Raw genomic sequence first — 25,254 nt, forward strand, 5'->3', positions numbered from 1 at the left:
AACGAATTTCACTTATTTGTATTATTATGGAGTATCATATTTATATTGTACACCATAGCCTATCATGGTTCAGTTGTTTTTGATTAGTCTGTCTTCTTCAATATATCGAATTTTTCAAGGGCAAGTTCCTATCTTATCCAGCTCTGTAACCTTTGTGTTAGCTGTAGAACTGTTGGGAAATGTCACAGGTACTCAGAACATTTTTTAAAAATCAAACAATGCTATCTGGTTACATTAAAATATTAGATCCAAAGTGTGAAATGAAACCCATTAAAAGTGAAATAGCAGTATATTTGTAATATAGAAGCAACCAATTTTGTTAAGAGTATTAGAAGTTCAAATTAACATAAGAATTAAATGAATACTAAATCTTTATTGTTACCATTGCTTGATGGAGTCTTTCATATACATATATTTTCTAAGGTTATTGGTTCAGTGCAAAATTAACATGTTTATTTTCCCTTAAAGACAAAAAGTTAACATATAACAGTCACATTCAGGAAAGCCTAAACTTGAAATATACAATATTATTGTACAGAATGAGTGATCTGATTGTGATACAGTCATCTAAAAGTATAGATATTGTAGGGCCTATTGCAAAAACAAATTAACTGCACTTACTTAAACTTAAACTTATTAAAATAAATAAAGCTAAATATTTCAATGCTCAGTTGCACTCACCATATTTATGTGTTCAATAATCATTAGTAGATCATAGATATTGTGTTATATGGCATAGATATGAAAGTGTGAATATAAAACTATCTCCATATTATGGAAGTACTATTTGACAGTTCTGTAAACATTGAGAATAAATAATGATGTATAAAATGTGATGGCTGAAACTCAGAACCACAATGTTGAAGAAAAGAAGCATAATGAAGTAAAAAAAATAACATGTTTACATAGAGGGAAACTAAGGAAATTATCAGTGGGAAATCCTTGCTTCCACCCTCTATTACAGCAAAATTACACATCCTTTTTTCCACTTTAATTTAGGTTTATTTAAACTCTTGTCTGTTCTAGACAGTGAGCAGGTTTAGTGCTAGTGATAAAAAGGAATGAGGCCATCTCCTGGCCTGAAAAAGTTACAGAATTTAGTAGAAAGTTCAGATGATCACAGCAGACTATATTAGGAGCCACAATCAAATTTAAAGTCCTCCAGGAAGAAAGAAATATTGTGGTCTTGGTTAGAGAACATGGACAACGAACGTGACATTTAATCTAGAATTGGAAGAGCCTGCAGAAATGGGAAGGGAGTTTCAGAAGAAGGATCCTGGACAAGGGCTGAAAGTGTAAAATTGTACATTGAAAGGGAAAAATGATACATACTGAAACTTCCTATTTCCTAAAGATGGTTTTCGCCCAGATGGCTATGAATAATGAACTTATTCCATAAATTTCACAACAACCACATGAGTTGATGTGCCTTGTTCCCAGCTGTCTCTTTTCAGTTAACTCTCTCCTCTTTGATTCTGGCTTTTAAATAGTTATTTCCTAAATCTGATGGATTACATCAAGAAGTTGTCTGTCCTGCTTTTTCCTGTAGGTCATTTTTATACCATTTTAATGGTGAGATGAAATAAAAACAAAAATTTCAACTAATACTTTACACCAATAATGAATTTATTGCCTTCCTAATAAGGAAACTTAGTACTTTTACAAAAAAATATTTTATTCTTCATGAACATTCTATGAGTTAGGAAAAGAAAGATTCTGATTGGGTTTCTTTTAATAGATTATGAGAATCTCCCAAGATGCCTTTCTTTTTCACCCTATTAGTGATCCGAGTGTCACTGAGTCAAGAAGAAGATCACATGTTTTATCTACAGCTGTCAGGTGCCAGGGAGGAGCAAATCATAGGTTGGTGTTCTGACAACAAGAGGCATAAGAGTCCAGGGGCCCAGACTTTGGGATTATAAATAGTTTGGGTTAGTTCTGTTGTTTTGCAAAATGAAACACTGCCAATCTAGATGACTTCTGGCCTAATACTTATTGGTCAGACCAAGAGAGTAAATGGTATAATTTCTCATTTTTGCTAGCTCACAAACAATGAGCAATGGTATAGTCAGGATATGTTCTGGCTCTAAGTAGCAAAGAAAGTCTGGGATTAGATCTAGCAATATTAGTTAGCATGGTGAATTGGCTGGGATATACCATGCAAAAATGGATGAAGACCATTGGCTTTAGAGAACAATATATTTCTGCCATTTATTATTTGTTGAGATGTCTTCTCAATTTCTTTTTATAGAAAGAATCAGTGATTTTCTTGGTCTTATGGAGTCACTTGGTAAGGTAAAAATGGGGACTGTGTCATTCTAAGCATAAAAATAACAGGACTCCAAACTTCAGGTATGGAAACACTAATCTTTGAAATGTACTGTGTTTTATAGAATACTAATTCTATAAGGCTAAGTTTGATCTTTCCATAAATATAATTCAAGAGAAATCATATCAATAATGATGATGTTACTTAAGGTAATTAGTAATGCTACAAAGGAAGACAAGGATACTATCTTATTTAAGAGGGTTCACAAGACAAATTGTTTTGCAGCATTAGTTTTCTGTAGTATTACAATCTTTTTCCTGTAGCATTACACATTTCATTCCAGTGTTCTCATACAGCTTATAATAAATGAATGAGTTGGTTAGAAACTTTAGTATTTATTTATACTCAACCCATTATATTCAATGTGCTGATTGCTTTTTATGTTTTTATGTGTGGAGGTGGAAATTGTGATAAAATATTATATGTGAGACGATTTGCAAGAGCAAGAAACACATTTTTGCAGAGAAAATGATTTAAATTAAATGTATAAGATATACAAAGAAACTTTTTTTTTAATTTAGAGGAGAAATTGGTCTATTTTAATATTAGTACCAAGAAGATCTGACTTTCTTTTTTCTGAGACAAGGGCTCACTATGTAGTTTAGGCTGGCCTGAAACTCAAAATCTTCCTGCCTCAGTTACTGCTAGTGCTGGCATTACAGTCATGTATCATCATGCCAGTTGATTTATTTTTATTCATTTCCCCTCAATATTCTATGGTGAATTTATGACACCTTATTTTTAACCATTCCTTTTTGGTAGAGAGTAGCATGGTTTCATTTTTATGCCAGAGTAGCTAAATAATTTGCTAACAGTAGTAATTGGACACTGCACCGTCTGAAATTTGTTGCTTGGAAGCAAGTTAGTTAACCCATCTTTAAATGATTTGCCCTCTTGGCTTACCTATTTTTTCATTATTTTCATATTACTATTTTAAAATATGGCATATTTGAATGTTTTGTGTCATCTTTTAATCTTCTTTTGCTTTGTGCCTCATAGTCAAGCAGCAGCAAACTTTGACAATTCTTTGAAATCATGAACTACTCTTCCTGTTACCAATTCTATTATCATTTTAAGAGACTCTTTCTAGTGTATGCTGAGACACTGTAAGAGGTTCACAACTGATTTCTTTTTCTCCAGTCTTAGATATCATTTCATGAGCAAATCATTGCCAGATTAATCTTTCCTACTTCTTTTTTATCATATAATCTCTGGCCAAAAAACTCTAAAAGGTTCCATTTGTTTATATTTTATGGTTTTTATTATGTTTAAGTAGTTGTACAGAGAGGTTTCAATTTAACATATCAGTTAATGAATACAATGCAACTTATTCAATGTTACCCTTTTCATCTTCTCTTCAACTTGTCCCAAATGCCACCCATTGCCTCAAGTTACCTGCTCCACTTTCACATATATACACTGAGTGTTATAACTATGGTTGCCCTTTTCATCTCTCCATTTAACTACCTAAAGTTTCTATTTGATTAGAAAATAATGTTTAAATGTTGAAGTGCACTAAAATCTACTCAGTTTGGTGATGTAGCTGAGTGAGAAAGCATGCGATTGGCATATGTAGTATGCCAATGTGGGTTCAATCCCTAGCACCAAAAACATCATGGAAAAGTTAAACACATCCAAATCTTGACAAGATACTACAATGGACACCTATGTGCCCATCTCTCACAAACAATTACAAGCATGATTTTTGCCCTTTCCAACAATGTCTGATCTCAAAGGTCCCCAAAATCTCTCTCTGATGAGATCAACTAGGCCTTTTCTAAAAAAGAATATAATTTTGTCAAGATGATGTACAGAGGGGAGTCACAGTTACATATATAAGGTAATGAGTACATTTCTTTTCAAATATTGTTACCCCCTCCTTCATTTTGTCCCACTTTCCCTCCCCAAAGCCCCCTCCCTGCAAGTGGTAAAGTTCATTTCCAACATATTGTCTTGTGAGTATCATTGTTGCTTTGGTTCTCCCTTTGTCATTTGTCTCACCATCTTGTTGTTCCTCTTTCTTTTCCTAACTCAGATAAATATATATACAATACACTGGGTCCTAATATCAAGTACAGTGACAACAAGGGATCAACCATAGCCTTCTCATCTGGGGATGAGAGAAAACTAACAGCAGAATTTCATTGGCCTATTCTTCAAATGGTTTTTTGTTTATTTGTTTGTTTTTATTGTTGTTGTTTTTCTGTACTGGTCCTAGGGCTTGAATTCATAGCCTTGCAATCTCGCATGGCTCATTCCCTCAAGGCTGGTGCTCTACCACTTGAACCTCACCTCCACTTTTGGCTTTTTGCTGGTTAATTGAAAGTAAGGGTCTCCTGGACTTTCCTGCCTGGGCTGGCTTTCAACTTCAGAACTTCTGTTCTCAGTCTTCTGAGTAGCTAGGATTACAACTGTGAGCCATGGGTACTCAGATTGGGTTCCTATTTTATGGGCCTTGAATGACATACTTCTGGTGCTAAAATTCTCCTTAAGCATATGACTGATGGGGAAGTAAATAAAAAGGCTCTGAGTTATGAGTCTTCCTTAAGGTTTAAGACCATTTTTCTAGTGGTGACTTGACTTTTAGAGACCACATTCTCTCACTTCACAGAAACGAACAAGTTTTCCATATTAGAAACACTGGGGAGAAAGTTACTTATCCACACACTGACCCATGCTTACCATAGAGGCCCAGTTTATTAGCCACCTGGCCTCTGCAGTCAGTTTGTTGGTGTATCTGAGCATATTATTGTTATTGTTTCTTTCTGAGACAGCGTCTCACTCTGTAGCCCCTGAGCCTCAGCTTCTCACTTGTTGGGATTATAGGTGTATGTCAACATACCCGTCCTTTTGAGTAATCTGCCTCAAAGCATATCTATCTCCCCAGTTTATTCCTCAGGAATCTGCTTCTAAAAGAAATCCTTCAGATTTTATAAATATTTTTTCTTTTACATAATTAAAACTTTTAAATCAACACTTAATTGTACATATTTATCAAATACACTATGGAATTTCAACACAATATGAAATTTCAACTCAATATGAAATTTTAACTCAATATGAAATTTCAACTAATATGAAAGAATCAGATTGGGGTCATTGGTCCATGTATAATCTCAACATTTATCATTTATTTCTGTTAAGACTATTTAAAATCCTCTCTACTAGCTCTGAAAATATTCAGTTAATTGTTGTCAACCTTATTGTGTGAGAGAACATTATCTTATTCTGCCTGTCTGTCAGTATCACTTTCCCGTCCTCCCTTTCCTCAAATTCTCCAGCTTCAACTTCGATGACATCAATTCTTTCAGCTTCCACCTGAGAACATGTGCTTCTTATCTTTCTGTGTCTGACTTACTTGTTGTCCCGTGCCAGGATTTCACAACTTTTATGGCTGGATAATACTCCATTGTGAATATATATTGCATTTACTTTATTCACTCTGCTATTTTAGCTTCTGACCATAATGCTGCAGTAGGCATGATCATGTAGCTGTCTCTTTGAAACAGCAATGCAATTTCTTGTGAATATATGTCTAGGTTACTGGGCCATATTTTAGTACAACTTTATTTTTATACTTGTTATTTAGCATTGTTTCACAGAAATTCCTGTTATTGATTGTCCTAAAGCTTTATCTATATAAAATGTAAACTAAGCAATTGGTCAAACAGGTCTTTGCTCTTGTATTAATTTAAGGGGAAAAATATCCAGTCAAATATGTTATTTTCTTAGTCTTGTATATCCAAGACAACCATAGTTTCAACTATGTTGAAACACCTTAGTGCCTAGTTGGTATGTTTCAGTCATAAGTGTAATTCCAAATTGCTGCTGGAGAGATCAGGGATCTGGAAAAGCCTATGTGAATCCATACATAGCCATTTGAGATTCATAGGCAATTTGACACATCAGTTATCAGGTTTGTATTGTGTTTTTACTAACACTGTGTCATTGAATCAGAGACTTTCTGACTAGCATTTTCCAGGGGAAATGGAGTCTATGTATTAGACCTCAGTATTATTGTGTAGGAAACAAATTTAAAACTTGGTACCTCAATGCCTGATATTTACCAGAATCCAAGGTTTGAAAAACTTGCATGTTCTCTGAGGTATTCCTATTAATACACTACTGTGTATGTATGCATTACATATATATTTGTATGCAAAAGTTAAGAAACTGGTATGGCTCACTATAGGTTAAGGGAGAAATAGACTCAGGGAGAGAAAATGAAAGGTTACCTAGGAGCTTCTTCACCAGTGTGAGACTAGAACAAGGACCACATTTGTCTCATGCTTTTCTGAGTCATATTTGTATTGTTGTTTATGAATATATCTCATTAAGAAATACCTGAAATGTATATGTTCACATTAAATGAGACTGTTTTGGGGCAATGACTTTTGTGGGCTTTTCAAGGAGTCCATAGGACAAAGATGTTTTCATAACAACATTGGGATTTTTCTTTGTGTTTTCCATGTTGGTATTTTTTTTTAAATTTTTTATTTATTTTTTATTGTGAAAATACTGTACAGAGGGGTTACAATTACATGGGCAAGATAATGAGTACATTTCTTACCAAGCATTGTAGCATCATCCTTTGTTTCCCCTTCCCATCCCTTCCCATCCTCCCCCCACCTCACCACCCAATCCTCCCTGCCCCCCCAAAGTTGTAATGTTCGTTTTTGACATAACAACGTGTACTTCTCATTGATGCAACAGGTCCACCTGTATCCTTATTTAAACGTTCCATGTTGGTATTTGCATTGGTAGGTGTCTGTTGATGACTTTGCAAGGACCAAGGCAGAGTGAAAAGCAAGAATAGCCTCCAGTTTTTGATCCATGAACTCTGAGGAATAAATACATGGTATAAATGTCAAATTCTTTTAAGAATGTTTTGGTGAAGCAATAGAAATTAAAATTTTTATGTTAAGTAAGTGAAGCCTAGAAAGACAAATGATAAAGTTAGGTGGAAGTTAGATCTAATTTGTAAATACGTAAGTAAACACATGCAAGGTCAAATGCAAGGACACAAACATCAATGGAAGTGTATTATGTATAGAGATGAATTCAAATGATGTAATTCCTTAGAAAAACCAACGTGGCACTTGGGGTATGAAAGACAGAGGTCAAGGGGAGGGAGAGATAAATGAAGTCAAGGGTAGGAAAATGCATTCCTATTTTTCAGTGTATATGCTGTGAAACTAGGAAAATTGATAGGTAGTATTGGGAAGAAAGGGGGAGAAAATGGTGGGGTTGGGAAGGAGGGGGAGAATGATGAACTGAGGTGACACTGATCAAGATGCATTGCACTTATAAATTGACATTGAATGGCAACCCCTTTGCATAACTACTTAAAGATAATTAAAAAAGAAATTTTTACTAATTAATACCTGTAAGTACATCTGTGTGACAATACTTTTGGTGCCTTCGGTGACAAGAATGTATAAAGCAGTCACATGTATTGTATCTAACAGTGCCATGTTTTTACTGAGGGAAAGCTCTCATGTATTTGTTTGGGATGAAGGGTTAAAACCTAACTTGAAAGAACAATTCTACTTCTCACTAAAAAAAAAGGTATTTCAATTTCCCATAGCACTTGTTTTGTATTAACATGTATAAGGTTGTTTCGCAGTGAATTTGATATATAGCAATTTGAAAACTCTCAGCTTTTATTTTGATATGCTAAATAACCTTTATAATTGAGGACTCCTATTCATTATTTAAGAGTACCCAGCATCTTGGAATCGCCAAGTTTGGATCATCACTGTTCTGTGATCGCTTTTCAGAAAAAATAAGCAAGCTCCTATGTAACTAGGAAAACTGAGAGGAGGGTGGGTTTGGGAGGGATAGGAGCATACTTAGTTACTGCCAGATATCATATTTCTGTGATTCTCAGATTCTATAATGTTGAGAGTTTGAGATTTTATAAGGCAAAACTCAGGGAAAATATGGAAGTCTAGCCTAATTAGATACCTTTTCAAAGTCAATGACCTGCACTTTGTAAGTAAGCTCATGATAGGTTTGCCAACCTGCAACCACTATTCAGTCTTTCAGTGTTTTCAAGAAGTATTTATTAAGAGGCATGCTTTACAAAACACAATGCATGTTGGAGTCCATGACACACAGTGAATACCACTTTGAGGCAAGAGGTTGCCTCTAAGGTGACCTCCAGGAAAAGTAAGGTCATTGTCTTTCCTGCATGGGAAGTGTTATGGTAAGTGAAGCAGATTCACTTACTATACTGGTTCTAGCACCTTAACAGTATGAACTCTCTTTGATACTTTTAGTTCATTTGTGATATGGGAAAAAATGACAGGCATAGTTTAAGATTATTTTGATAACTATACATTTTATGATGTAAAATCCTTTCCTTGTGTTTAAATTATTTTTTTGGCAATACTTGAACTCAGGACCTCATACTTACTAGGCAGGCATTCTTCTACTTGAGACACATCTCTAGCCCTTTCTGCTTTGACTATTCTATGGATACGTTATAGAGATTTTACCAAGATGGTCTGAGATCAAGATTCTTTTACTTATTGCCTAACATGTAGCTACGATGACAGGCATATATTATTGTCATGCTGGCGTGTTTGTTGAGATGAAGTCTCATGCTTTACCCAACCTTGCTGGGAAATCACAATCTTCTGGATCTTTACCTTCCATGTAGCTGAGATTATAGGCATAAGATACTATGTGCAGTGTGCTGTAAAATTTTGTAACCAGGTTGCATAAAGGCTTTATTTACAATTTGATAGTTCAAAGAGCATAGCAACAAACACATCTTAGTATAGGAAATTATATGTGGATATGGGAAAGTAATTTTTTAAAAAATAGTTAACTCAAGCCAAATTTATTTGTAATGTCAAGAAAAGAATCAATTTGTCAGAATTTAGTTTTTTAAAAGAGAAATGAGGTCGATTTAAAATATGAGCCTAGAGAGGTTTCTGACATTAGATTCTCTTAAATATCACCAGATCTTCAGTTTAACAGAAGAAGAAATAAAATTGAAAGAAAGGAGATTAATAAAACCTGTCTATATATTAGTACACAAAACGTTCAGAAAGAGACATCTTCACAGAGATAATATTTTTTTCAGATACAAATGAACATGATTTCTACATTTCTTACAATCCTACTTAATGATAAGAATTAAAAATAGTTCACTTGGTTAAATGAAATAATTTAAGAAAATCTTAGATTATACTTATTTTATTTGAATTTTAGGTTTCTTTGTTTAATATAAATTCATCTATCAATCAAAATTTTATGAAATGTAAGATTGGTCTTTTAAAATCTTCACAGGAACATAGGTATCTGTTCAGTAAAGGTTATTTTCATTCAGCACTACTTGTTCAAATTATAGAATATGAATATTCTTTCACTAAAAATAGATTGTTACTTTCCTAGTGACTCTTTCCAGAGTCTTTCTGTGGAACAGCACTTAGCTTCTTTCTGGTACTTGTCCAGGGGTTTGGGGCATGGATTTTTAAATTTGGCATCTACAGAACGAGATCCAAATATATTATAACATTAATCTTATTTTTGTTCATTCACAAGGAACCATTACTATGTCTTTACTTGAGATTCGGTAATGGAAGAAAGTAGAGTTTCTTATATATTGACAGTGATTTATTTTTAAATGCGAACTTTTACAATGGAAGTTGAATAGAGCAGAGCTTGCTGTTTAGAAAAGCAGAGATACAAGGAGCCTGGGCCCGTTGTTAGATTCACATTTAACACATTTTACATTTCTCATCTTTCATCAGTGGCTCTGCAAGTCACATTTGCATACTGACTGAGTTAGCAGGTACCTGTTACCATGGCAGCAAGGAACAAAATGAAATCCATTGTTTCATGAGGTGAGAGATCCCAAATGCTACTGGTGCAGGCAAGAGAAGGAGAGAAGCACTGTGGGCTTTTGCTTTGAATAGCTCCCAGGGTAGGAAGTTAAATCTGTATAACAAGTCCCCCGGGGACTGTGGGTTTGTCAGGTTGCTCTTGTCAATGGTCTCCAAAATGTACCTTGACACACTCAATAGACAACATGGATCCAACTCTAATCCCACTTGTAAGGCTGCAGACACACATTGGCTTATATTAGACAAACATGAAACAAAAGGATTTTCCTATGTGAGTAGGTGATAAATAAGCACATATGTTTTGCATCTGTCTATGCTGAAGGGATGCTGATAATAATATCACTGACTTTGCCTTTTTAAAAATAATTAAGACTCTTGTGGAAAATGATTTCTTCTGCAAGCATTTTTAAAAGTCAAATGAGATGTTCAGTGAAGTAAGTTAGAGTCAGAGTTATCTGCCAGCAAGTTGCTAATTAGAAAAAAGAATTTTCTTTTTTTTTAAAAAAATTTTTATTTTATTTATTTTTTTTGGGGGGGGGTCGAGTCGTGGGGCCTTATCTCTAGGCCTGGGCGCTGTCCCTCAGCTCTTCAGCTCAAGGCTAGTGCTCTACCACTTGAGCCACAGCGCCACTTCTGGCTTTTTTCTTTTTGCTTATGTGGTGCTGGGGAATCAAACCCAGGGCCTCATGCATGCAAGGCAAGTGCTCTACCACTGAGCCACCTTCCCAGCCCAGAATTCTTTTATTATTTTGATCATGGCTGTTTTCTGAGTATTTATCAAATGCTTATTACAGGCAATGCATATGGCTAGTTCTCTATGAGGTATTAGAATTCATGACCCATGCTTAGTGAAATTAGGAGAAATAAAAAGAAAGAAGAAAGAAGGAAAGACAGAAGCAAGGAAGGAAAAAAGTTGCTGTGTACTGGTGGCTCACACCTGCAATTCTAGCTTCTCAGAAGGCTGAAATCTGAGGATCTTAGTGTGAAGTCAGTCAAGATAGCAAAGTCCTTGATACCCTTCTCTCCAATTAATCACCAAAAAGCCACAAGTGGAACTGTGACTCAAGTGTCAGAATACTAGCCTTGAGCAAAAAAGATGAAGGGCAGTGCCCAGGCCCTGAGTTCAAACCATTATACTAGCAATCAATTGACAATGAGTAGCATTTTCCCTTCCCATTTCTTTGTAACTGTTTTCACTCTGTATTACTTAAAAAAATTCTATTGGGGGGGCTGGGAAGGTGGCTCAGTGGTAGAGCGCTTGCCTTGCATGCATGAGGCCCTGGGTTTGATTCCTCAGCACCACAGAAGAAAAAAGCGGGAAGTGGCACTGTGGCTCAAGTGGTAGAGCGCTAGCCTTGAGCTGAAGAGCTGAGGGACAGTGCCCAGGCCCAGAGTTCAGGCCCCATGCCCGGACCCCTTCCCCCCCAAAAAATAAAATAAATAAAATAAATTCTATTGGGCTAGGACACTGTCCTTTTGTTGATTTGATTTTTTCCAGCACAGGACAGTCCCTTGGAGAAGCTTTGTAACTAGCTGAATACTAAATAAGTGGCAACTTTCAGCAAAGGCCACTCAATAATGTCATTTATGAATGGGCTTTTGTGCATTACTATGACTAATTGCTAAATTCTACCTATTACATATTTTATTAAATATGTTGGCTTTCTTTCTTCAAAGTTCAGTTTTCTTTCTAAAGATAAATAGTTTAAATTGGCAAAAATATGTAGTTTGAAAAGATATGATGAGAAATATATGATACTGACTCACGAAACCAGAAATACACATTAACATGTACACAAGTGGATCTAAGTTCATATAGACCCTTAAAAAGGGTGGAAAAGTGCACATGTTGATGTGATTTAACTAAAACTAGTAAATGAGAAAAAGATTTGGATACTGGATCTTCAGTGTCTTATTTGAGGTAGACGGACCTAATTTTGTTTTCTCTCAGCTTTCAGGTACATTCAGATTGTTTGTGCATGTACATGTGTATGTTTGTGTGTGTGTGTGTGTGTGCGTGTGTGTGTGTGTGTGTGTGTGTGTGTGTGTGTGTGTGTGTGTGTGTGTGTGTATTGTTTTTGTTGTGCCTGAGTGCTCTCCATGAGCTTTTGTGCTCAGGGCTCTACCACTTGAGCCACAGCTCCACTTCTGGCTTTTTGGATACTTAATTGGAGATAAGTTTTACAGACTTTCCTACCTGGGCTGGCTTTGAACCTTGATTCTCAGATCTCATCCTCTTGAGTAGCTAGATTACAGGCATGAACTACCACAGCCCAGCCTCAGATTGTTTTTATTCATGATACCCCTTGCTCCTTTGCTTTCTGCTTTTCTCCTAGTTCCACTGAGGATACGAGGAGGCCCACAGACACACCTGTCTTTAGCGTGTATTTATAGATACCAGACTAACTGTCCATGTGGTTCTTCACTTTCCAGTGATGTATTCTTGGACTGTGCTGTGCAGTGTGTCAGACCAGGATGAAACAAACACCAACATTGCAAATAAGCATGTAGAAAATTGTTAGCATTGTGATGGAGCAATTTTATCTGCTGAATCTAAAAATTCATTAAGTATTTCATATTTTTAAATGTTCATTTCTCCAGGATTTATATTATTATTATTATTATTTTATCAAAACAGTCTCTATAGAGAGGCACTATTCTAATAGTGTCTGTTACTTTACAGCTATCTTTAGATTTTCTATACTGATACCTTTGCTTTTTTTTAATTTAATTTTTTTTCCAGTCCTGGTTTGAACTTGGCTTAGACGCTGTCCCTGAGATTCTTTTTTTCTCAAGGCAAGTGCTCTACCAGTTGAACCACACAGTCAATTTAGGAGTTTTTGAGTAGTTTATTGGAGATAAGAGTCTCCTGGCCTTTCCTGCTCCTTTCAAACTCCTTAGTAGCTAGGATTTTAGTGAGCCACTGGCACCATTGCTTTTTTCTAGCTGATACTTCCTGGTTCTTACATCTTACCAGAAGGTCTCTTCTACATGAGCTCTCATAAAGTTCTGCATGGAGGTTCAGCTGAAACTTTTATAAACCAATATGGACCAACGGCACATCATCTAACATTCTTTGCCAGTGCACAAGGTACTCATGCTCTGGAGGCTTCACCAGAGACACCCAGGGACTCAACGTCAGGAGTAACTGGATTGAGTCCTGAGTACTGTCCTTTGTAAGCTGAGGGACTTTGCTGGAGGAAGTTGGTTACACCTGTACTTCCTGACTTACTAGCAGTACCAGTCATTAAAGGTTTCTGTTTTGTTGGTATCAGAGTTTGAATTCAAGTTATTAAGCTTACTGGGATGCTTGATAGGTCCTCTATCCATTGAGCAATGCTGCCAGTCCAGCTTTTTGTTGGTTAACTGAAGATGACATCTCCACTTAAAACTCCAAGGGACTTTTCTGCCTCAATTGGCTTCAAACCTTGATCCTCTGGATGCGTCTCATTAGTATACAGGACTACAGGTGTGAGTCACTAGCATCTGATTGATTTCTATAGATTTTTAAAATAACTTTACTGTAAAGGCAATAAAGGGGAAGGGGTTACAGTTACATAAATAAGGTAACAAGTACATTTCTTTCCAGTTACTCCCTCCTTCATTTTCTCCTACTTACCCTTCTCTCCTTGTTCCCCTCCCACAAGTTGTATATTTCATTTCCCACATTGTGTCTAGTGACTATCATTGTTGCATTAGTTCATCCTTTGTCTTGCTGTTTCTGATTACCTTTCCTTTCCATGAATCAAATAGACTTATATACAAGACAAAAGGTACAGAAAAATAAACCAGAAAAAAATAGAAATAACTGCATAGAGGACATAATAAGAACCTCCTGTTTCTAATTCTTGGAGTTCATTATAATACACTTCATTATATATGGTCCTATGCATTTAGTAATTGGTCTATTGTGATTCCCTGTTAAGCATAAAGATCTTCTCCCAATCTGTGGGCTTTCTATTTATTTTGCTATATCTGTCCTTTGCCATGAAGAAGCTCTGCAGTTTCATGCAATCCCATTTATCCAACAATTCTTTGATTTGCTGTGTTTTCTGGTCTTTATTAAAAGAGTTTTGAACTGGGTGCCAGTGGCTCACACCTGTAATCCTAGCTACTCAGTAGGTTGAGATCTGAGGATTGTGGTTCAAAGCCAGCCTAGGTAGGAAAGGCTGGTGAGACTCTTATCTCCAATAAACCACTCAGAAAACTGGAAGTGCACTGTGGCTCAAGTGGTAGAGTGCTAGCCTTTAGCTGAAAAGCTGAGGGACAGCATTCAGGCGCAGAGTTCAAGCCCCATGACCAACAAAAAAGAAAGAAAGGAAGAAAGAAAGAAAGGAAGAAAGAAAGAAAGAAAGAAAGAAAAAAGAAAGAAAGAAAGAAAGAAAGGAAGAAAGGAAGAAATGAATGAAGGAAGGAAGGAAGGAAGAAAGAAAGAAAGAAAGAAAGAAAGAAAGAAAGAAAGAAAGAAAGAAAGCAAGCAAGCAAGCAAGCAAGCAAGCAAGCAAGCAAACAAGCAAGCAAGCAAACAAGCAAGTTAGTTTTGATCTGTGCCAAGGAGCCCTTGTGTTTCCCCTATTCCTTCCTGTAATGTTTTCAGGGTATCTGCTCTTACCTTAAGGTCTTTGATTGATTTGGAATTGATTCTAGTGCAGGGTGATATATAAGGTTATAACTTCAGTTTTCTACGTGAATATAGCCACTTCTGCTGGCACCATTTTTTGAAGGGGCTGTGTTTCTTCCATCCTGTTTTTTGGCTTTCTTATCAAAGTTTAGGTGGCCATAGTCTGCATGTTCATTTCTGGGTCTTCAGTTCTAGTGCATTTGTCCTCAAGCCTGTTCTTATGCCAGTACCAAGTTTTTGTTTTTATTACTGTGGCTTTGTAGTAGAGTTTGAAGTTTGCTATTAATATTACTCCAGCACTTTTCTTTGGTTTCTGCAGATTTTTAATGGGTCTCAGGGATCCAAGTCATTGGGACATAGGTGCCATTACTTGGGTGCTATAATGAGTCATTCATAAGATACTTTTCCCTATAGGCAAACCCAGCACAACCAAAATAAAATTGAATAAAATAATATCTCAAAAAGGAAATATATCTAAAAATATCTCATCCTGAAAACCAAAAATAAATTGGCTGGAACACCTGAATTTTTTTCAGTATAATTTTAGTTAGGTAAACATGGAAAAGCTATATTTCCCCATAAAAGGAAAGAATGCTTTTTGTCGGAGATGGTGGTTGGCAATTGTACCCAAATGCACAAGGTCTGTTTTGCAAGAAAATTTCTCTTTCTTGAAAGCAAGTTGTTATAGAAATTAACATTCAGAATTGCTTAGCAGAGAAAGTATATCCCCCAACAGCCTTCTTTGTAAGATAATTACCTAAGAACATAGACACTTAGGTGTGAACTACAGTGCTTAATCATGAGGTACTTAAATGGAATGATTGTTTTAATGTGTGCACTAAATAAGTATATTAAAAGTGCATTATGGACTCATAGCTATGTAGAATGTGCTTTATTAGGTTTTAAAAATAGACCAGCTGTCTTCAAAATAAGCAGAAATACACTCAATCTACAACTAAATCACCTGCCAAGCAAAATGATACTGGATTTAAGGGAGTGGATTATACTTTTGTAGTAAAATGATTTTCGGTAAAATGAATGGGAGTTTGGAAGGAAGATTATAAACAAAATTTAGAGAAGATTCAGAGAGTATGATTTAAGAGGTATATAAACTCTTGGCTAGACAAAAGCAATAATCCAAAGACATAATTCACTACAACTGAGGATCAGGAAAGCAGAGTAAACAGATTATTTGAGGGTTTATAGTCTTAGTCTAAGTCTCTAGGCATATACACACAGCGTATATCACACACAACACACAACACATACCTTCACATATAAATTCAACACAGACACCATACATGTACTCACATACCAACCACACACATATAGCACACACATACCACAATACAACATACATTCACATACACTACACACATAATACAAAGTCACACACACACACATATACATATACTCTGTATGTGATAATATTTCCTCCAAGTCCTCGTGTGGATCTGAATAGAACAAGGGGCAACATTTTGTAGAAGAAAACACAAGCCCATTTTCAGCAATAATGTCTGTTAGACTTGTATAGCATCACCGTCTGTCAGGGAAGTGGTGAAATCACCAGACTGCTGAGTGATTCAGAATTAGATCAGACAGAAAGAACACTTTAAAAATACTCTGTAGGAAACAATCTTATGTTGCCATTGTGGAAAAAGATGATTTACGTAAGTATTTTGCAAATGTAACTTTTCATGTAGTTTAAAATAGAAAAGTTTTATATTTATAGAAGTGACAAAGTTAAAGCCTATCTTGGAAGAGCTCATCATATCTAACAATATATTTAATATTTTGAGGACTGAATTCCCTTGTAAGCAGCATGCTAACCAAGCCAATTACCACTTGAGTTATATCTCCAGACATTTTGTGTTTTGAGATAGAGTTTTGCTAACTTAGCCTGGGCTGATCTAAGCTCATAATGCTTCTAACTCTCACTCTATAATAGCTTGGAATTAAAGGAATGTACCACCACATCTGGTTTATAGCTGAGATCTTAAACATCCAAGGAGGCCTGTGGTATTCGATAGTATTGGAACCATAACCAGGTGGCCCTAGTGAGAGGCATTCAGTTCATTGGGTGGATCTTTTGAAGGTGACTGTGAGACTCCAGCCCCTCCCTGGTCTTCTCCTTTACTTCCCAGCCATGCAGTGAGCAGCTTTTCCCCATGTACTTCTTTTTTTGTTAAATTTAAATTTTCTTTTCTTTTCTTTTATTGTAAGGGTGATGTGCAGAGGGATTACAGTTACATAAATAAGGTAATGAGTATATTCCTTGTTTAACATTGTTACCCTCTCCCTCATTTTCTCCCACTTTCTTTTCCCCTACACTCACCCCCTCCAAGATTAAAGTTCATTTCCAACATAGTGTCTTGTGAGTATCGCTGTTGCATTGGTTCACCACTTGTCTTTTGTCTCACCATTTTTTTATTCTCCTTCCCTTCCTCAAATATGATAAGCATATATACAAAACACAAGGTATGAAACCCAAAAACAGTGACAACAGGGGATAAACCAAAAGAAAAAAAATAAGGAAAAAAGAAATTATTCACACAGTACACCAAAAAACAAAAACACAAATACCCCCCCCCAAAAAAAACCCCTCTTGTTTCCATATCTTGGAGTTCATTTTGATTAGCATCATTTTATATAGTCATACATACATAGCTATTGAGCTATTGTGAACCTCTGTTAGGACTACCCTAGATGTATACTAATCATTATAAATGAGGGAAACCACGGAGTTTATGTTTCTTTGGGTCTGGTTTACTTCACTTAATATGATTTTTTTTCCAAATCTTTCCTTTTTTTTTTTTTTTTTTTTTTTTACAAATGGGGCCATGTTATTCTTTCTGATGGAGGAATAGAATTCCATTGTGTGTAAATATCCTCTTGACCCATTTATCTACTGAAGGGCATCTGTGTTGATTCCACATATTATCTATGGTAAATAATGCTGCTATAAAACAAACAAGGGTCTCATATCAAAAATATTCTTAGAAATGTACTCATTACCTTACTCATGTAAATGTAACGCTTATGTACAGTATCTTTACAATAAAATAAAATTTAAAATAATTAAACCCTCCAATAACAAATCCTCAAAGAAATACCACCACATTAACACATGGGCTAAAGAATTAAAAAGAGACTTCTCCTGAGACGAAATTAGAATGGCCAATAGGCACATGAAGAAATGCTCAGCATCTCTAGTCATAAAAGAAATGTCCATCAAATAACATTGAGATTCTACCTCACCTCAATTAGAAAAGCCATTTTCAAGAAAACAGATAATAAAGTGCCCACTCCTCAGCAATTACCCAAATGATCACACACAATGCCACACTAAAACTATTCCAACACACTTCTGCCATGATCTCCTGCCACAGACCAAAGCAAGACCAAGTTGTCATGACCTGAAAGCCCTAAAACTGAGAACCCAAACAATTCTTTCCTCTTTATAAGTTCAATTTCTCATATACTTTTTCATAGTGAAGGAAAATTGACTAGCAGAGCTTTGTTGTAGAAATAATACAAATGGGTATCCAACTTCTTTCCCTACAACCATGAAAACAATAGTGAAGAAGGAGCTTAGCAGACAGAACTGTAATTAAGAAATTTTTACTCCTCTAATTTTATTTCCTTGTGATAGTGTTTGTGTGTGTGTGTGTGTGTGTGTGTGTGTGAGGTGAAAAATTTAGGAGTTAACTGCATGTGTATTATTCATTTTAGTTTTCTGGTATATAATGTATTATAAAATTAATTTATAATCATTCTTAAAAATTATTATTGCAGTTGTCTATAGTTTGACAGAAGTATGAATGCTCTAACTCAAGCATAATTTTGATCTGTAAAATATTCATGTACGTTATACCTTGATCTCAAAATTGATCACCTGGCTGCTAAAATTGATTGTCTTAATTTATCACTTAAAATTAACAAACTGTCTTAGAAGGGAACCTTACTATTATTGGTGGGAGTGTAAACTTGTTCAACCACTTTGGAAAGCAATATGGAGGTTCCTCAAAAGACTCCACATAGAGCTCCCTGTGACCCAGCAATCCCACTTTTGGGCATTTACCAAAATGTTCACAAACAAGACCACACTACAGCTACCAGCATGACTATGTTTATTGCAGCATTATTTACTATAGCTAAGATATGGAACCAACCCAGATGCCCCTCAGTAGATGAATGGATCAAGAAAATGTGGTATATATACACAGTGGAATTCTATGCCTCCATCAGAAAGAATGACATTGCCCCATTTGTTAGGAAATGGAAAGACTTGGAAAAAATTATGTTAAGTGAAGTAAGCCAGGCTCAAAGAAACATAGGTCCATGGTTTCCCTTATTTGCAATATCTAGTATATGTCTGAGTCAAGCAGAAAAGGACAGATAAGTTGATGTTAGGGAAATGAACCCTAACATATGTATTCAAATGTTTTTTTTTCTTTCATGCACTTGTTTCTAACACATTTATAAAATTATTTCTTTGTTGCTTTGTATGTCCCTCCCCCACAGTATAACCCTTTCACTGTATTTGATGTCGGTATAATTTGTGCAGGGGAAGGGTAAAAAAAAATCGTTTAAATAGGGATATAGGTGGACCCATTGCAACAATGAGATGTACAAGTCGTTATGTTGAAAGTGAACTTTACAACTTTGGTGCAGGTGGGGGGAGGAGGATTGGGTCGGGGGGTGGGGCCAGGGGGAGGATGGGAATGGATGGGAAGGGGAAACAAAGGAGGAGGCTACAATGCATGATAAGAAATGTACTCATTACCTTGCCTGTGTAATTGTAACCTCTCTGTACAGTATTTTCACAATAAAAAAAAAAAGCATAATATATAACAAGAGTTAGCCAGAAAAAAAGTTAATAACCTGTCTTAACCCCTCAGCAAGCAGTTATGAATGGGTACTGATTACTCTCTGGTTAAACTAGGTTGTAATCTAACTATACAAATTATGTGGCTTTGGACAACTAGTAGAGTTGTCCTTAAAAGTTAAATTTTGAACACATGTGATCAACATGGTAGATCTTTGTGCTGTAGTTAAGAATTAGAAAGGATCAGCCTGAGACTGGCCTGAAAAATAAAGTAAAAAGAGTTATGGTGACTTAAGTGGTAGAGCAATTGTGTAACAAGTTCAAGACCTTGAGTTCAAACCCCAGAACTGCCATAAATAAATAATAAGTTAAACAAAATTATGAAACATCTGTAAAATTATGAACATATGTATCATGACAGGGAAGCAAATGAGATAGGAAGTGGTTGGGTTAGAATCCCAAGTCCCTTTTCAGCCACTCCCCACTATTAAGACCTCTTACTAGAGTGCATCTTTTAAAATTTCTACCACTTCCCAATAGTGCCAATATAGGACCTTCACATTTGATAAATGAACCTTTGGTAAACTTTTATGATCTCCCAATTTATGACAGCAAATATACCCCAACTGTGTAACATAAATAGCATCATTCCTATTGCCCAGGAAATTCAATAGGGGATTAGTCATATGAAGAAACCTTCACAATTTTACAGAGCTAACAAGTGTGAGAGCAGAGATTTAATATACTTAATTCACACTTATTAAAAAGGATTTTTTCATACTATTAACTGTTTTCATTTCCCTATAGAAATTGAATGACACAATTTTCCAATGAATCTGTGTATCTCTTCTATAGTTTATTCTAAGAATAAGCTGCAAGCCACCATAGTTTTGCTTTTTGCTTACTATTCAGAATCTCTCTGTGACCTTCATCTGGGTAACACTTCATTATTGATTGTCTGTCTTTTCAATAGATTGCTTCTATATTATTATTGTGTGTGTGTGCACATGCTTACGTGTGCATGGACACATGCACACGTGCACATTTGCTTGTCGTGGGACTTGAACTCAAGGCCTGATTGCTGTCTCTGAGCATTTTTGCTCAAGGCTAGTGCTCTAGAACTTGAGCTACAACTCCACTTCCAGCTTTTTGGTGGTTAATTGGAGGTAATTTGGTGGACTTTCCTTCTCTTGCTGGCTTTTTTTTTTTTCTTGTCAGTCATGGGGCTTGAACTCTGGGCCTGGGCACTGTCCCTTTGAATCATGATTCTTAGATCTTGGGCTCCTCAGTAATTAGTATAACAGGAATGAGCCACTGATGCCCAGCTTCTTCTGTATTATTTGAGGCTAGCTGCAGTAATACTGAAATCTGAAACAGTAGTCTTTTTTAGAACCAATGAGTTGACAGATTTCCTATATTACCATTTGAAGGGCTCAAAAATATCATATGTAAAAGTCTAACGGTGTCGTCATCCTGAGGGCTGATTCTTCTGGCCACATGTCTGCCTGTGTGGTCAGTGGGAATTCTAAATACTTAGGGTGGAGATACCTAATTTGGCTTATCTGACTTTAGTGCTATTACCAGAAGCTGCAAATGCTTAGAACCATGGCTGAGTCAGAAGGCATGGATGTTGGATTTATTCTGATTATTGCCTAGCATTAAATGAACCTCAAAGCCAGAAATCCCCAGCTCTTTGGAAATTTGATTTTCTCAAGTTTTCTACCCCCTTAACATCTTGGATTTTGTTTTTATTTTCTATTTTCAGATTTATAATCGCTTAGATACAAATTGCTGTGGATTCAGACCACGCAAGGAAGATACTTGTGTGCGGAATGGATTGAGACCAAACTGTGGTGACCCCAGTTCTGTGACTCTAGCCCACATTGTCCAACGAACACATGACCCAAGGCATTTGGTCTTTATAGACAACAAGGGTTTCTTTGACCGCAGTGAAGATAACTTAAACTTCAAATTGTTGGAAGGCATCAAAGAGTAAGTTTTCTGATTGGAGTAATATACTTAAGTATGTATACATACCCTATTAGATTTAATCCTTGAAAGGATTTTTGATGTGAATCTTGGAATAGAGATCTAGAGAAGGGAAACCAAACATAAAGGTAGCCAGAGCACCTTTCAGCAGCTCAGGAACCTACAAGATTCATACCATGTTTTCTGTCCAACATGTTGCTTGGCTTTCATTGTAGCAAAGCCTTGTGGGGTTAGATTGGACAAGCATAGGAGTTTCTAGAATGGGGACTGGACAAGCGTAGATAAGCAGTGGGCAAATGCTCTGACTTTAGGGAACAAGGTAGAACATGGGAGAATGTAACAGACATGCAGATATTGACATGGCAGGAACTCCAATTTCATGATAAACAACAATTACTTCAATACAGGAGAAAAAGACAGCCAGTTAGGGAATAGGGCACAATATAATAGGACAGCTGCTGTTGAAGCCAGACAAAAGGGCTTTTGAAATAGATGGGGAGAGGGAGATATGAAATAGCAGAAATGAAGGCAGAAGGAGGCTAGCTAGGGAAGTATGGTTATATTCATGATTGACCAAAAATTCAGGGGAAATCTAAAAAATTTGGGGACATCTGACAGGACGTAGAAAAGATTTAGAGTGGACAGGGATCTATGTAAAAACAAAGAAGGAATTTAGTGTGTCAGAGGTAAAATGCAAGAAGTGATTATGAGGCATTTGATCTTAGAACTATTTGTAGAGAGAGGAGATTAAGATTCCCTCGTGGCAGGAAGTAGCTATAAAATCTGAGCTATACAACCTCAATTTCAGAAATTGTGGCTGTACTATCTGCTTCACTTCACAGCAAGTAGATATGCCTTTCATTTGCTTCCTGCTTTAGTCAAGAATTAGACTAAGGAATTAGGGTTAGGTTGAGCACTTAAAATTATAAGGGTACATTAGCAGGATTATAAAGTGAATCTAAGTGACTATAGGAAAGCATCCTAGTAAGTCTAAAATTAGGGAAGCATTCAGCTCTTCCAAACCTAAGCCCATTGTTTTTTCTTGTAATAACCTGAAGCATTCATGCTGTTACCATTAATCTTGTTAATAAAGCTGAAAGAAAGCACAGCACATAGAACACTTGCCTAGTATCAGTGATTTTATTCCTAGATTTTATTCCTAGCACCAAACCCAAAGCAAAAGCAGGGAAACACAAAAAGCATAAAACTATTGGTTATAAGCCAGGCACCGGTGGCTCACGCCTGTAATCCTAGCTACTCAGGAGGCTGAGATATGAAGATCATGATTCAAAGCCAGCCCAGGCAAGAAAGTCTACGAGACTCTTATCTCCAATTAACCACCAGAAAACCAGAAGTTCTTCCTAAACTCTATGATTTTATGTACTATATGGATTTTATATACTTTTGACATCAAAAGCAACACTGTGAGTTCCTGAGAGTTTTGTGAGACCCACTTCCTTGAGTTTTTGCCATGTCCTTCCCCATTAAGACCCTGTTGCTCACATCTCTTTGTGAATCAAAAGCAGAATTCTTTTTTTGGCAAATTCTGTTTTTACAGGAAAATTTATGCAAAGAGAAATTTACCTTCTTAAGTCATCACTTACTCAGTTGATATTAAAATTCCTCTTAGAATTAAAAGTGCCTGGAGCATATAGTTCATCCATTTCACACATTCAGATAAATATGAATTATTTTATTTATTTTTTCAAAGCAGATTAAACTTTAAATGCATCATGAAAAGTATTGGGTTTAAGGCTAAACCTTCTATGAATATATAATTTTCACATTGGAAAACAAAGTTGAAGACATTGCTAATCTCACATTTATGCATTGAGAATTCCTATTAAGCAAAGGTCATGAAGGGACCAGTAATATTTTTTTTTCTTTTATTGAAAGTATTAGTCACTGAAGAGAGTAATAGTTTTAACACTTTTTATACATTTTTATTGAAAAATGCTGTACAGAGGGTTACAGTTACATGAGAGCAAGGTAATGAGTACATTTCCTATTGAGCATTATTGCCTCCTCCTTTCTTTTTCACCTACCATACCTTACATCCCACCTCTACAACTACTCCCCCCCTCAACTACAAAGTTGGAAAGTTCTTTTTCAACAAAATGTCTTATACATCTCATTGTTACAATGGGTTGATATTTTAATGGTCCTTATTTAAGCATTTTGTTTTTTTCCCTTCCCCTCCCCGAATTAGAAAAGTGTATATACACTTGTGTATATACAAGATGCAGGGCATCGAAAACCAATACAGTGAAAAGAGGGGTTATACCGTGGGGGAGGAACATATAAAGCAACAAAAAAATCACATGGTGCATTATAAATATGTTAGAAACAATAGCAAGAAAGAAACTTTTATCTCATCCTTTCTGCCACAGCCAAATCTGTTGAAGGGCTATAGAATTTATAACTCATGGATTAATGATACTTTCATGGAGCAAAAAAAAAATGCTATTTAATACTACAGCCCACGTGTCATGCAGGAACTCATTAAAAGCATTATTTAATGTGATACTCTGAAATTTGTTAAACATGTCCAGCTCTGAGCCTTTGGGCCTTTGGGTATCATCAGAATCACCAGGCCCTGGATCCCTGGCATGTACACACCCTGTGTACTATCTATGCTGTAGTTGGTATGTCATGTCACCAATTCCAGATAAAGTGTTTATTAGATCTGGGAGCCAGGTGCTGGTGGCCCACACGTGTAATCCTAGCTGCTTAGGAGATGTGAATATCTGAGATCTGAATATCAAAGCCAGCCTGGGCAGGAAAGTCCATGAGACTCTTATCTCCAGTTAACCACCAGAAATCTGGAAGTGGCGCTTATATAGCTCAAGTGATAGAGTGCTAGCCTTGAGCTGAAGCGCTCAGGGACAGCACCTAGGCCCAGAGTTCAAGCACCAGGACAGTCAGAAAAACAAAAAAAGAATCTGGGATTTTTGGCAAAGTGTGCTCTTGAAGTAAGTGCTTCTCCTTGCTGAAAAATTTCAGAAACAACTGAGTTTATTCAAAGTTCCAATAAGTGCTGGTATTTTCACAATGACTTTTTCAGATCCTAAGGAGAGCTGACCAAAGCCAAGTTATGCATTTGGCACACTGTCTCCTGTGATATTTGAACCAGACAATTTACAAAGCTCATCAGATACTATACATAGCAATTCTTGAATTTGTACTTTCTACAAAAGAGAAGCCACTGTAATATATTCCCTAGGTAAAATAGTTAGGACCTTTCTAAAATGGCATTAGGTCCCTGATAATAAAACTTGAATTTGACTAGATTTATTTAAAACTGGCTAGCTTTTCCTACTGCAGTGGCTGAGATAATAAACATAATGTAGAAAGTTTGCAGCTTTGCAGGTTTAATTCCATGACCATTTGCTTCTGTTGTCCTTATAATGGGAGTTCTTAGAGAAGTCTTGTTCATTGCATATCCAGAAATTGAAGTCGAGAAGAAGAGGAATGGCTGAAGTCCTTCTATCTGTTTCAGTGGCATGACCCCAAAGATGTAAAGACCTCCCACTAGGCTCTACTCTTAAAGGCTCCACCAGCTCCTCATAGTGTCACCAAGGGAACCAAGGCTTTGGGAACACCTGATATCCAGAGTATAGTAGAATTTAAC

The 25,254-nt window shown here is 36.2% G+C and overlaps 1 protein-coding gene across 3 annotated transcripts in view; it reads left to right on the forward strand.

The window, feature by feature from the left end:
* Positions 1–25,254, forward strand: part of Gask1b (golgi associated kinase 1B) — a 53,210-nt gene that overhangs the window by 25,683 nt on the left and 2,273 nt on the right. For all 3 annotated transcript variants that reach the window (XM_070013196.1, XM_070013199.1, XM_070013197.1), the window contains exon 4: positions 21,400–21,626. In XM_070013196.1, coding sequence (XP_069869297.1) covers positions 21,400–21,626 — 227 coding nt within the window. The remainder of the gene's footprint in view (positions 1–21,399; positions 21,627–25,254) is intronic.

This window comes from Dipodomys merriami, unplaced genomic scaffold, assembly GCF_024711535.1.
Source record: "Dipodomys merriami isolate MVZ:Mamm:240054 unplaced genomic scaffold, mDipMer1.0.p SCAF_9, whole genome shotgun sequence".
Classification (NCBI taxonomy): Eukaryota; Metazoa; Chordata; class Mammalia; order Rodentia; family Heteromyidae; genus Dipodomys; species Dipodomys merriami.